Source organism: Choloepus didactylus, chromosome 22 (genome assembly GCF_015220235.1).
Source record: "Choloepus didactylus isolate mChoDid1 chromosome 22, mChoDid1.pri, whole genome shotgun sequence".
NCBI classification, from domain to species: Eukaryota; Metazoa; Chordata; class Mammalia; order Pilosa; family Megalonychidae; genus Choloepus; species Choloepus didactylus.
In genome coordinates, this window is record NC_051328.1 from 28821502 (window position 1) to 28836374 (window position 14873).

The following is a 14873-nucleotide window of genomic DNA, read 5'->3' on the forward strand; positions in this document are numbered from 1 at the left end:
GGGCACCATCCAGTGGGAGCTACTGATGAAAACAAAAGACTGGAGTTCCAAGCAAGCCACGGGTTTCTGGGATCACTAAAGCTTTGATGTCGCTGACCTGTAGGAATATAAGACATCTCAAGCTGAGAATAAATGGGGGTACCCAGGAGACAGTGACAAGGACTGATATCTCTGCCTCTCCTGAGTAACTTCGTTCATGAAGTCAGGGTGGGGGGTGGCACGTTATGAGAAACTGTATGTTGTTTCAGCCATTCTTTTGGCAATTAACAAAGTCAACTTATTATTTAGAACAAGATCAGAATAATCTAAGCAGAAGTTCCCAAAGTTGCTTTAAAAAAAAAGTTTCATTCATCATTTCAAAAAAAAAAAGGATAATGTTTAGAGCACAGTTAACTTAAAATTATGCCCGCTGACTTATCACTGAGTCTCCAGCAGGAATCTGGTGAAATTTTTAAGTGGAAGCTTGTGAACTTCCCCTAGTTTGCTCTCAGCTCAATTCTGAAGTCTGCTTGGGCTCCTTCCCCTGGGACTCTTCCCAGACGGGAACCCTGCAGGCTTCGCCCCGCACCACCTGCCTGACGTTTCCTCCAGGTGATTCCGCAGGCTCTTACAACTCCTCAAGTCCCACGCTGAACTCATCATCTGTGCTGTCTTCTTCCCCACATCTCCCCCACATCTCCCCTCCCAGCTCCCAAACCCAAATCCTGGTAGTCACCCTTGACTCTCCCTTCCTCTCCCCACCCCTGCCCCCGTGACTGGCCTGTCTGCAAGCCCCTGTGAGTGGGGAATCCATCCTGTCCACCCTGGCTGCCGCTGCCTCGGATGAGGCCCTCCCCCTTTCTCAGCTCTGCTCTCGGCTGTCTCACCTCTTGTTAGTTTGTGCTTCTCTGTGGCTAAGTGGTCACTCCATCATCATGTCCCCTGATCTTCTTCTGGTTCTAGAAAGGAATTTAGGACCAAGAGTAGTGTGCAGAGACATAAAGTGTATTCTTCAGCTTTTCTGACTCATTGCCAAAAAAAATCCAGTATTCATGGAAGGAGATCATAGTGGAGAAATCAAAAGTGTTTTGCTCAGAGCTGAATCCTAACACCCATTCATGATTCTTTCCTTGGGGTACATTTCAAAAGGTGAAATTCCTGGGCTAAAGGGTATGCAAATTTTCAAGTCTTTTGATACACATTGCTCTCTTGAAATGATCATTTTATCATTTTCCAAATGTATTGGCATAAAGTAATTCATGACATTATCTTATCTTTTTAATCTCCTCTGTGTCTGTAGTAATGTCCCCTTTGTCATTCCATTTATTGTTTGTTTGTAACTTATCTCTTTTTTTCTTAATCAGTCTTGCTGGATGTTTCTTATTTTTATTAGCTGTCGAAAGTAACAGCTGTCCCTTTGTGGATAATCTCCATTGTATGTTTGTTTTCTGTTTAATTCATTTCTGATCCTATCTTTTTAAAATTTCCTTCTTTCTATTTTCCTTACTGTTCTTTTTCCAGTTTCTTAAGTTGGATGTTATCTTACTAATTTTCAGTCATTCTTCTTTACTAATTTATATCAAAGCTATTAAAGTATTTAGAGATGTATAAACTCCCAAATATTTTTATATATATTCCTCAAGTGTTAATATATAATGCTTCCATTTTTGTTCAGTCCTAAATATTTTCTAATTTCCTTTATGGCTGCTTCTTTAATCCCATAAATTATTTAAAAACATATTGTCTAATTTCCAAATGATTGGTTTCATTTTGGCTCCCTTTTAACGATTTTTATTTTAGAATAGTGTTTTCAGAGAATGTGTTCTATGTCGTATTGATCCTTAGCAATCATTGAGCCTTGCTATGTAGCCTCATATGTGATTGGCTTTTGGAAATGTCCCATATGTGTTTATATAGTATCCATATTTTTTCACTATTGGGAGATAGTGTTCTTTCTGTGGCCATTTGCTCAAGCTCATTAGTCATCTTGTTAAAATCTTCTATATTCTCGGTCATTTATTGTCAACCTCCAGCTGCCCTGTGCTGGGCTCCTGCAGTCCTCTAAGTACAGGTACCCCCTCACCAGGCCCCTCCCTTCACACAAAAGCCACTTCTTCATGGAATAGGATGTCCAGGTGGAACTTGAGGTGTTTTGGCAGCAACTCTTCAGGCCAAGAACAATACCATCAGAGCCAAACCAGCCCCCTCCACACACACACCAAAAGCTGAAGTAAGGTGATGTCCCCTCCATAGGACAGTCTCATCAGCACTGACTGTCAGCTACTCTCCAGGCTGTGTGGAGGTAGAGTGAGGTAAAGGAAAGGCAACCATGCCCAACCCCCACCCCTGTCTTGCCTCCAAGCCTGAAGGAGGCCTGAACTCAAGGAGCAGAGGAACTGTCACTGGGAAAGAGTTTGGAGTTGATATTCTGCTGGGTTGTACTGGAGAAACATAATCATTAGATTGAACTGGTCTTTATGACATCAAAGAATGACTCAGAAAACTATGGAAACTAACAGAGGATTTATCCAACAGAGGGGAAAATCAGAGCACACAAAGTGAGTTTAAAGGGGCAGTAAGAAAATGAGTAGTAAATTTCCCTATGCAACCTCATTAAATAAATGCATCAATATATAAAAGCCTGGGGCATAGCCAGATTCTAAACTCTACTTTCCAGGAACACCCATTTTGTACATAAGCTTTTTGCATGTATTCGCCTACATATTTTTCAACAGTCCTCTGGGGTAGTCGTTAATATTACTCTCCCTATTACATAGATGTGACAGAGTCCTCACCCATGGTCCACAATTAGCAAATGGGAGTGCTGGGAAGGGGCCACTACACTCCATGGCCTCTACCGAGGCGCCTGAAAGCAGGTCAGAATGACCGTGTTTGGTGGTCTTTTCCTGTTGAGCCTTCAGAACGGCAGCTTTCAACTTCCAGCGCATAGTCACCAATGCAGCTTTTCAACATGCACAACACCAGACTATAACAGGCAAGGGCCATGGAGTGGGTATTTTGATAAAAGCTCCCAAGATGATTCTTAGGCACAATTCTGGTGTGCCTAAGAGGTGCCTGGAATCCTACGAAACAAAATGTCCTCTTGCCTGTTCTTTATGCAACTTGCTGTCCCTTAGAGAACTGTATTCAGCATATTTATGTTTTGCCTTCTAGGGTCTTACGTCCACCAGACTAGAAGTCAAGGTAGAGCCAGTAGAAAGGAAAGTATCTGTCAGGGAGCAAGTAATGTCTGAGAAGGAAGAACTAAGCAAGAAAAGAAAGAACCACTTGATGGATACCAACTTGGTTGGACTTCCTCTTGCCCAGGATCAAGAAGACAGCGAAGGAGACTTCTCGAAGGACGCTGACAAACAGTTGGCACAGAAGTTTAAGACCTATGAGTCGAGTCTGAAGGATATCCAGAACATCCTCATGTACTGGGACCGGAAGCAAGGAATTCAGCTGCATCAGTCAGGGGCAGAGGAGGTGCCCCACGAGCCCGATGACCAGCGCCAGGTTCTGTCTGGTGGGCGCAGAGGCCGCAAGGACAGGGAGAGGGAGCGCTTGGAGAAGGAGCGAGCAGAGAAAGAGCGCCTGGAGCGGGAGAAGGCTGAGAAGGAGCGTCTGGAGAAGCTCCGGGCCGTGGAGGAGCGGAGTGATGGAGAAGGTGAAGGGGAAGAGGACCATGAAGGGAAGAAGGATTTGGGTGTTCCTTTCATCAGCATCCAGACCTCTGACTTGGCAGACTCAGGTTGGAAGCAGACCCTGGAGAATGACAAGCTTCCCAAACTGGACCAGGTACGGACTTCTGTGGGGTGGAGATGTAACAAATCAGAAAGCAGGGACTGTGCTGATCACCATAAAAATGTTTCTTTCTCAATTAGATCTACATTCCCTTTAATTCCTTCAATCTTTGATGCCCCCTTGTATATAAGACAAAAATGGCTAAAGGGACCTTTTTGTACTTGATGGAAATCCATAAAGTTCCACAGATCTAAATTATTCCATCTAACCTCAGAAGAAGCCACTTGTAGGTGTGCTTTTTAATATTGACAGTGCTGGTGCTAAGAGATGGTAAGGCAGGGATACTTTGGGGTGAAGCAAGGACTCATCTACACCAATACCTTTTTCCATAAGCCTCCCACAATGACAGAAATTATACTATTAGACAGCTATTCCTATAAACAAAAGGGTTACATATCCAAAAGCCACCTTTGGCAGTGATTTGGAGGGGAGAGTGATTATATCCTTTTGTCCAGGGACAAACTTTTTCTGTAAAGGGCCAGAAAGCAAATATTTTAGGCTGCAAGTCATACAGTCTCTTTTGAAACTCCTATACTCTGCCTTTGTCTGGTGAAAGCAACCACCACCGAAATATAAACAAATGGGTGTGACTGTGTTTCAATAAAATTTTATTACAAAAACAGGTATCAGGCCAGATTTGGATAGTGGGCCACAGTTTGCAGACCCCTGCTTTAGTTTATCAGAAACTAGGTACAGTCTTAGAAAGTAGGGAATAGAGTCCAAGAGGGTAGGATATATGGCAGGTAAGCATTGATGTAAAGACAAGCAAAATTGCTCAAGAGGGCAGACCTGATGTGGTCTTACAGCAGATCACAGTGGTGGTTCAGGGTGGGGCCGAAAGAGGAGAGACAACTGGGGGACACTCAGTACCAATTCCACCACTTCACGATTTCCTCAGGCCAGCCTTCTGTAAAGAATCACTGTGATATTTTTTTTTTTTAAGAAATTACTATAGCAAAGAACATCTTGTTGCCTTGTTTTATAGTCTCCACATTCCAAGCCATAAATAGGTTAGACTGTTGCTTAAAGAACTCCCTGACCCTGGTCATTTAATAAATGGTACACATTATTCATCCCTTTCCTCAAAGACCATCTAAATCCTGGAAGTTGATTCCAGCTGCGTGTTAGTCAGGCTGACTCACAGGGCGGGTCTCACTTTCCAAACACAGGATACCATGAAAAGATTGACTTGCTAAGTCTAATAAGCCACTTGGCTGGCCCTCAGGTAGGCTCTACCATTTACTGTTTGAAGACAACAGTTAAATCTAGGAATTTCATGCTTATTCTGGGGCTGGGGGATGGTTTACAAGCTGGGAGGAGGTTGCTATGAGAATTTCAGGCTGTTCGCTCTGGAGACTTTCCATTCATATATATATCAGGGCAGGATGGGAGAATGCTGTAGGAGTAAATCTTCCCTCTTTCTTTTTTACTTCTCTCTTCAGTCCCATCTCCTACCCCACTCCTAGAACGTTTGCTTTCTCCTTTGCTCTTTTTGACCTGCTCCAATCTTAACTTTCTATTACCTTTTGAAGGAAAGAACATTTAAAGTAAAAAAGAAAAATTAACATGTCATCTGAAAATATATGGGAAAACTCTATACTATAGACATCAGAATGTCTATAGTAGACATTCTTAAATGCTGATCTCTTTAAATTAGACAGAGGTGTATTGAGTATGTGCTATGTGCTAAACCATGTGCTGGATGAACTTGTTCCTTTCCTAATGGGGCTTACAGCCCAGTTCCAAAGACAGACAATTAAACAATCACAAGAAAGCAAGATAAGTGTTATGTAGAAGTGTGAGAAGCACACAGCCCACACGCTGGCTGGGGTCTGGAAAGACCTGCAGAGCTGTGTCCAGGCTCTTCACCCGCCTCCCTGAGATGGAGGCATGCTCATTGCAGGGGGAGGGATGGGGGAGTGATTTGATCTGGACCACTGTGTGCTCAATCTGGGAGGCTGTAACAGTGAGCCCATCTTCTGCACCAGGAATTAATGATGGGCTTTTCCTTTAGATCCTAGACATCTTAGGTCTGGGTTCCTCTGGACAACCCATCCCGCCTCCCACCTTATTCTCAATAATCTCCTACCCTGTGAAGCGGTTGCCTTTGGCCACAACAGATGTCCTGAAGCATTTTGTGTTTGTGATCCCACAATCGGAAGAGCTCTCCATGATGGAAGAGAAGAAAGAAATGGACACAGACGCAGAGCTTTCAACCTCGGCCCCCACTGTGAAGGTAAAGAGTGAGTAGCTTGGTCTCCCAGCCTAGGCAGGACTTGGGATGGCAGGGAGGGAGCCATCAATTGAGTCTGGGGTGAGTGTAGAAGGCATGCTCACTGAGGACGTCTTCCTCGACTCGGGCCACCTGCCCTGAGACTCTGCATGAGCTTCTCGGGCTGTGCCTTCACAGGGTGTCTTGTGCCCTACTTCCCAAGAGTCAAAAATGATTGATTCTCATCTTCCAACCTTTCCAGTCCCCATGAGACTGCTTAGGGAACTTGTCAAATTACTCTGAAGTTCTTCTGCAAGAAAAAATAAACAAAGCTAGCTCTTTTTTTTTTTTTTTCTTTAAAGCTAGCTCTTTTTAAAAGATGTTAACATGTATTGTGTGACCAAGGCAATTCAAACAGCATGGCATTGGTATAAGAATCAACAGACTACAAGTTAAGAAAACACATCCCCGTAGAGAAAGGATAGATTATGAAATAAATTAGGACAGGAAGATGGAATAGTTTAGGTAAAGTCACTTTATCTCCTCGCCTGACACAGTACAGTAAAGTAAATGCCAGCTGGGTTATAAATGTAAATAATCAAAATAAAATCATATAAAAATAGAAAAATATGGATAAAGTTAATAGAATAAATCACAGCTAAAACTGATTTGACTATAATAATATGCAGATGGAATATATATTAAAAATTATGGAGGGACCTTTTATTCCCGTAGGAGAATGGTTGTGCCAAATTTGAATCTCTTCACAGCTTCCTACTAAGATGCACATCAGCAAAGAGAGCAAATAAAAATTACCTGTTGGCCCTGCATACAGCAGAAATAGGTGGCTAGAGAGCACCACAAACCTCAATTTATAAGTAGGAAATCAACATCTCAGGTCAACAATGTGGGTGTTTTGGTTTGCTAATGGTGCCATTATGCAAAATACCAGAAATGGATTGGTTTCTATAAAGAGGGGTTATTTTGTTACAAAGTTACAGTCTGAAGGCCCTGAAAATGTCCAAACGAAGGCACCAACACAAGTATACCTTCACCAAAGGAAGGTCAGTGGGTCTGGAAAAACTCTGTTAGCTGCAAAGGCATGTGGCTGGCGTCTGCCGATCCCGGGTTGTGCTCCAGCTCTACTCTCAGCTCCTGTGCATTCTTCAAAATATCTCTCTTGGCTGCAGCACCTCCTTCTGTCTGTGAACTTTTTTATAGGGCTCCAGTGATTCAATTAAGACCCACTCTGAATGGGTGGGGTAACACCTCCATGGAAATTATCCAATAGAAGGTCTTGCCCACAGTTGATTGAGCCACATCTCCATGGAAACACTCAATCAAAGGATTCCAACCTAATCAACACCAATATGTCTGCCCCACAAGATTGCATCAAAGAACCTGGTGTATTGGAGGACATAATACATCCAAACCAGCACAGTGGGCATGCCACCCCAGAGCAGAGTCCACAGCGAAATTCCAAATAAAAAAGATAAGGAAGAAAAAAAGGCCACCCTCAAAGGTGACTATGACTCCAACCCCTTACTCGGAAAATTGGCCAGTAAAAAGAAAGGGTTAAGCATTCATTAACCTGTCATTTTAGGAGGAACTCTGGTTCATCCCATTTGACAGGAAAAGCTCTTCCTTCAAGAAGAATGGCAGCTAAAATTAGAGAAAGAATGATAGAATTAGAAAATCATCATTTTGTTAAGGATCAGCAAAGGATACAAAAGGCATTAGATGAAAGGTTGTTGGGGAGCGTGACATTCTTACAGAGCCGGGTATCCTTCCACAAATGGTTTGCTACCGGGAAGGGGAAAAGTATACTTTACAATGGGGAGACCTCATGGGTACCATCCTGACCACATGAACACACTTTTCATCTCTAATAGTGGGTCAACCCGATGTTATTTGTCCCAAGTTGTGATGGAGTACAAAGTACACAGCATCACTTATGAATCTAATCAAGCTATTAAGCCTAATTTTCATTTTACTGCGAATAAAGGAAAAAGTAAAATGATACTGTGAGAACAGTCGGCATGTAGGATAGTCCATAAGAAAGCAGAACTGTTTTCTCCAACAAATCAATATTATGGAGGGGAAAAAGTTCTAGATTAAAAGATATTAAAGAAACAGAGACAAAACACAATATAGGAAACTTGATTAAATACTTATTTGAAAAATGGCTATAAAAGACATACTTGAGACAAATAAGAAAATTTTAGTATGGACTGTGTACTAGAATGATATCAAATGATTATTTGTTCATTTTCTTAGGTGTGATAACAGTATTGTGATAGTATAGAAGAATGTATTTCTGTGAAGACTAAAGTATTTAGGGGTAAAGTGTCATATCTGCAACTTACTTTCAAATGGTTCAAAAGAAAAAAATGACAGGTGAAACAAATATGGCTAAACATTAACAACTGGTAAAACTAGTTATTTGACTATGGTTTTAACTTCAAAAGTTTTCTAAGATAAGAAGTTGGAAAATGATAAATAAATTTAAAGGCAAAAAATAATAAGAGAAAAATATTGATCAGAAAGCATTAAAATACCACTAAAAAACGAGAACTCATTAAAATTGGCAGATTAAACACAAATGTTTATTGCTATTCCTTTCCAAAACAGTAAGGGGTTAAAAAATAAATAAAAAGGTATAAATCCTAAAGTCAAAAAGAAGGGGAGAGCAGATGGTGGTGGGCAGAGGACGTCAACAAAATATTGGAAAGTAGACAGCAAGGGAACAGGGGTACCTGCCTCGCAAAATCCTCAAGGCTTGAAGCCCAGCTGGCTGTGGTGGGCAATGTCAGCAGCGAAGACTAGTTCCCCACGTGCCCTGCCCACGTCAAGCTTTCTCAGGGGTCCTGATCTCCTTCTCAGGGAATGGGGTGCCAAGGAGAGCCCTCGGCCTGTTCTCCAAACACAAACCTGGGCCCTGCTCTGCTGTGGGCTCCCAGGACCTGTAGCCCTCTCTCTGCACCCCCCACCAAAGACGTGTTGTCAGTAGCCTGTCTTCCGTGCGTGTGTCTGTAAGCTGAGTGCCTAATTTCTCATGCTCGTTTTTAATTAAGGCCCAAGAGGAGCAGACTGCCCCCTCTAAGGGGAACAAACAGAAACTGAAAGAAAAATCAGAGCAGGTCCGCGAGCCTCAGAAGGAAAAACACCGTATGGCCTTCAACAGGAAGGGCCTCTCTGGGGGACCTCCTGGAACCATTCCCCCACTGTCAGACATCAACCAGAACAACTTCACCGGGCAGCTCTCCCAGGAGAAGTTCGTCAGGTGGGCCTCCAAGCCACCCAGGGAGGTGAAGGCGGAAACCCCAGACCTGAGGGTGGGTGGCTGTCACAGCACGGGAAGGGAGCAGGGCTGTCCTGCATGTGGGGCCCTGCAGACGGCCCAGGCCTGACCCCAGCAGGACACTCTTAGTCTTCTCTCAGCCAGAAGTAAGTATTCTCACTTTAAAAACCTTTGTGGTCGTTTGCAGGCTGAATCATTTCCGTTGGATTGTGCCAGCCAATGGTGAGGTGGCATTGCGTGTGCACTTCTCGTCTAATGATCTCGGGAACTTTGACCAAACTTTCACCTTTGAGATCCTTGGGACACGCCGCCAGTACCACCTTTATTGCCGAGGTGTCTGCACGTACCCATACATTTGCCAAGACCCAAAGTAAGTCATATTTTCTTTTGAAAGGAAAGGTCGACAAATAAATTCTAGTTTTCTTCCATGGCACCTGAGCAAGATGACTCTTAACGATGGCATGGCATCCTCAGCACCTTGGGCATTGACTAAGAGCCATGGGCATGACACAATATTCCCAGAGGTAAAGAGAATGTTAATAGGTATGAAGAGGGGATAAAAGTCTGCTTCTGGCAAGTTAGTTTGCTTCTTTAACTATTAAGCAAATCAAGGCAGGTTTCAAGTTGCCAGGACTTCCCCATGGGCGGGCTTTTTTTCTGAGCTGCTAAAGACTCCTGTGTAGTTTCTGCACTACCTGAGGCACCTGGCCAAGTGAACTCCTGGGCTGACCCCCCGGAGGATAGCTGGTCCACCCATGAAGCTTTTTTGCAATTCTCACAAAGGAGCCACATTTGACCATAGAACTCAAAAGCTAATTAATATCTAGCAGAAGGAGTTTTCTGGTTTCCCATGGAGATTTCCCCAGAATTTTTCTAGCTGAGAGCACTAGAACAGGGAATCCAACTGGCTCTAACATCAGCTCCTTGTAATGGGAGACAGCATTGGGAATCTTTCTTCTCAAGTTCAAACCATACTGTCTTCACTCAGTGAGGGGAATGAAGGCTCAACAAAGTCCTCAAATTAAGAGTCACTCTGTCTTCAGATGCCTGGACGTTTTGCTGAACAGGGAGAGTTGGGTTCATGTAAACATCAAGTGGTGACAGCCTCTCCTCCTCCCTCTGTTTAGAGTGGTGTTTGCTCAGCGGAAGATGGACATGAAGATAAATGAGGTCATCTTCAAGAATTATGTTATGAGCATGGAGAGGTTTTACTTTGGACCACTGCTTTGTGGCAAATCAAGAGATAAGTAAGTGTTCTGTTTTATCAAAGTAGGTAAACTCCGGGGTTGGACTCATAAATAGTACAGGTAGAGTTCATAGATGAACTTAGCATGCTGCCTCAGTTTTCCTGAAGCACAATTCAGGGGAGCTGGGTTCGGGTCTCTTCTCAGGAGACAGCAGTCTACATGTCCCTCCCTGCCAGCTCCAAAAGTCTATGAATATGATGACAACAAAAATAAGTGCAAACACTTATTGCTTATTAGGCGTCACCCCAGAGCTCCCTGTAGCCAATAAGCAGGGCTGCCTTGTATTAGCACTTGTGAATGTGTGTGTGTGTGTTGGGAGTGGAGGGTGTATGCCTGGTGTGTCATGTGCATCCAATGCCTGCCCTTCCGTCCTTTCCTTCCTGCATCCACCATGAAGTTTAGAAGCGTGGACTTAGGAGTCTCACAAGTCCAGGCCAAATCATGAAGCCATTGTTCAGCCATTTATTTATTCACTCATCCACTCAAAAACCACTTATTGGGGAAGAGGGGGAAGTTCCACTGTGGCTGCAATATAGTAAGAAACAGGAAGAGCAGCATACAAAGGTGGTAGAGAGGAGGCCAAGACCAGGCATGTGAGGCGGAGGCCACCAACTCAGCCTACAGGTCCAGGCAGGGAAGGTCAGCTTAAGCCAGTGCCTGCCAAGAGAGAGGGCATGTCAGCCCAGGATGGCCAGACTGGATGTTTGCAAGAAAAGCAGACATGTGTTCTGGGCAGTGCTGAGTTAGCCAGGGTGTGGAGCTGGTCCAGGAGGGGTGTGATCACACACCTAGGATAACCAGGTATTCATTTTATATCTTTTAAACTTTGCTGAACCTCAATGTTGTTATCTGCAAAGTGGGAAAATAACAACACTCACCTCACAAATTTGTAAGGACTAAACTGGATAATGTGCATGAAGCCGTTAGTACAGTGCTAGACGGTAGTGATTTTCCATTAAAGGTCAAGGCCAACACATCTGTGGTAGTTACACAGAAAGTTCTCCGTGTCCCTTGGCTCTGATTTGGTCCCTGTCTTTCTGTCCTTCCTTCCTCCATCACAACTTTTCAGACTGTTTCTGGGCACTGGTGGGTACTGTGGTGTCCTTGCTTTCCCAGCCTGTGCTATGATCCCTGTTGATGTGTGTCTTTGTGGGCATTCCTTGTGCCATCTCCTGTGTTACTTTTCTGTTCAGTTACCACTAAGCAAACATTTAATATCTGCAACCATCCAAAGAGCTTTAAGTATACTATTTCACTTATATAACAATACTAAGAGGTATTATCGACTCCCCTTTAGAAATGAGGTAACCCAGGCTTGGGGGTTTAAGTCACAGTGTAGTGTTCTCAGGTGCAAGTCTGCACAACTGCAAAGCTTGTTTTTCTTAGTCACTATGCTACCACCTAAGTATAATCACACTGTCCCTTCAAATTGCCTTGCACTTTGCAATCTCCTTTTTCTACCTGAATTGTCATTCAATCCTCACAACCACATCCCCGTTTTTGCTCATTTCCAGGTACAAGTCATCTATTTTCCCAGGCAACATGGAGACACTGACGATCCTGAACAATTCCCCAATGCTTGTGGAGGTGTTCTTCTGTTTTCAGAATGATGTCAAAGCAAACACCTACTTCCTGGAGCCCACCACCATGATTCTGAAACCCAATGAGAAGCAGGTACATTACACATAGATAAGCCTACCAGGGCAAGGCCTTCTTGGGAAATCTGGGGCCTAGGCATCCTTGATATAAACGTGCTTCCTTTTGATGCTTCCATTAGCTGCTGAACTTATGGGCCTACCCTACTGCAGTTGGTACCTTTGAAGACAACATCGTCTGCTGCATCAAAGAGAACCCAGAGCCAGCCATCTTCAAAATAAGCTGCCAGGGGGTCCGTCCTGAGCTGGAACTGAACCACAGACAATTGCATTTTGACCGGCTCCTGCTGCACAGGTCAGAGGTCTGGATGATTCACCAAAGGCCAGGAGTGGAATGGAATTTAGAGATCATTTAGTTCTAGGGTGACCAACTCATCCTGATTTTCTCAGGACTTTCTGAATTTTAGCACTGAATGTCTTCCATTCTGAGAAATTCCTCAGTCCCGTGCAAACCAGGATGGTTAGTAAACCTATTTAGTTCACATATGGTTAACCTGGGTTCAGTGGATGGTCTTTATTGGCAACAGGAAGCACCCAAAATTCAATTGCAGAAATGTGTGCATATGCACATTTTTCTTAGGAGAAGGGCTACTTTCTCCAGATTCTCAAAGGGTCCACTACCCTAAAAGGTTAAGATTCTTTGCTCTAGAAATTAGGGTACAAATAGAGAATATTAGACCAAAAGTAAAACTCAAATATTCATTCACTGGAATTGCATCACTGAATGTTTATTGAATGTTAATTCAATTTCTGGGGCTTCTAGGAGAGCATATTATTACGACACATGTGGTGGTTTGGAGGTATGGCCCCCAGAAAAACATTTTCTTAAACTTAATCCATTCCTGTGGATGTGAACCCATTGTAAATGGGACATTTTGATGAGGTTATGTCAGATAAGGTGTGACCTAATTCAATCAGGATGAGTCTTAATCCTATTACTAGGTCCTTTATAAGCAGAATGAAATTCAGTCAAAGAAAGAGAAAGCCATGGGAAGCAAGAAGCCGAAGGTCAACGGAAGAGAAGAGAGAGGTCAGAAGAGGATATAACATGTACCACCATGTGACAGAGGAGCCCAGAACCAAGGATCACTGGCAGCCAGCCCCAGACCACCAGTCTTTTAGGAGAAAGCATCACCTCAATGATGCCTTGATTTGGGCTTTTTCCCAGCCTTAAAACCATGAGCTAATAAATTCCCATTGTTTAAGCCAACCCATTCATGGTATTTGCTTGAGTGGCCAGGGAAACTAAAACAGCAAGTATCTTGCATTCCCTTATCATCACCACCAATCCCCATTCCCTGATAAATGCTGATTAGTGAACTAATCAGTATTATAAGTAACAGTTGAGGTAGCCAGAGTGCTTTTTCTGACCTCCCATGGGTAGTACATATTACAGGCAACTATGACTGTCAAGCAGGTGGTCTGAATTACAGTCCAAGTTGTGCCACTAAATCTATGACTTTGGGACCATCAATTAACCTCTCCAAGCCTCATAAAAATATTGAAAAAATGAACAGAGCCTCAGTAAACTGCATGACAACATCAAAAAGGCTAACATTTGAATTGCAGTCCCAGAAAGAGAAGAGAATTGAGAGAATGGGGCAGAAAAAAGTATTTGAAGAATAGATAAAACTTTCCCAGGTTTGGTGAAAAATAAACACAGTTTACAAGAAATTCAGCAAACCATAACTGGATAAATACAAAGAAAACCAAACTGAAAGCAGCCAGAGAAAATCAATATATTAAATATGGGGGGAAATGAAATTATTCATTTTGGCTGATTTCTCATCAGTAATAATGGAAACTGGAAAACAATGGAAGAATATTTTTCATGTGCTGAAAGAAATAAAATATCAACCCAGAATTCTACATTCAAAAAATATATACTTCAAAAAAGAAGGTAAAATACATTTTCAGGTAAACAAACAGAGAATTCATTGCCAGTATACATGCATTCCAAGAAATGCTAAAGGAAGTTCTTTGAGCTGAAATGAGATGAAAGCAGATGGAAATTCAGAACTACAGAAAGAAATTAAGAGCATGGGAAATAGTAAATGCATGGATAAATATAAAATACTTTATTTTTTATTCTCTTTATTTCCTCAAAAAGCAATTGACTGTTTAAAGCAAAAATATGAATACTGTATTGCAAGATTTAAAAGATATGTAGCTGAAAAATATAAATATATATCAACAATAGTACATACATTGGGCAGTGGGCTATAAAAAGAGGTTTATCATTTCAAGAATCATACACTGTGTAAAGTAATACAATATTAACTCTTAGTTGTACTCTTAGTAGATGCTAATAAAATAAGAGTATATATTTTAATCCCTAGAGCAACCACTAAAATAAAAACAATACAAAGCTGATGTGCTCACCCACAGGACTGGATTACTAAATCAGACCACACAAATGATATATCTTACTCATATCAAGCTTTGCTAACAATTCCAAGGATAAAATCAAGGAAGAGGCACAGGTGAAGAAACGGGATACCTGAAATCTTACAGAGTATGTTCTCTGACCAAATGGAATTAAATTAGAAATAAGTATTAATAAGGTAGCTGGAAAATCCCCCTCAGTATTTGGAAATTTAGAAACATATTTTTTAATAATCCTTCAGTCAAAGAAGAAATCAGAAGTGAAATTAGAAAGAAATTAAACTGAATAA

At 42.4% G+C, this 14873-nt stretch overlaps 1 protein-coding gene across 9 annotated transcripts in view; it reads left to right on the forward strand.

The window, feature by feature from the left end:
• The window catches only part of HYDIN (HYDIN axonemal central pair apparatus protein), a 534664-nt gene that overhangs the window by 410011 nt on the left and 109780 nt on the right, over positions 1–14873 (forward strand). For all 9 annotated transcript variants that reach the window (XM_037815908.1, XM_037815907.1, XM_037815906.1 and 6 more), the window contains 7 exons: positions 3154–3777; positions 5798–6019; positions 9070–9278; positions 9484–9666; positions 10424–10543; positions 12058–12217; positions 12321–12493. In XM_037815908.1, coding sequence (XP_037671836.1) covers positions 3154–3777; positions 5798–6019; positions 9070–9278; positions 9484–9666; positions 10424–10543; positions 12058–12217; positions 12321–12493 — 1691 coding nt within the window. The remainder of the gene's footprint in view (positions 1–3153; positions 3778–5797; positions 6020–9069; positions 9279–9483; positions 9667–10423; positions 10544–12057; positions 12218–12320; positions 12494–14873) is intronic.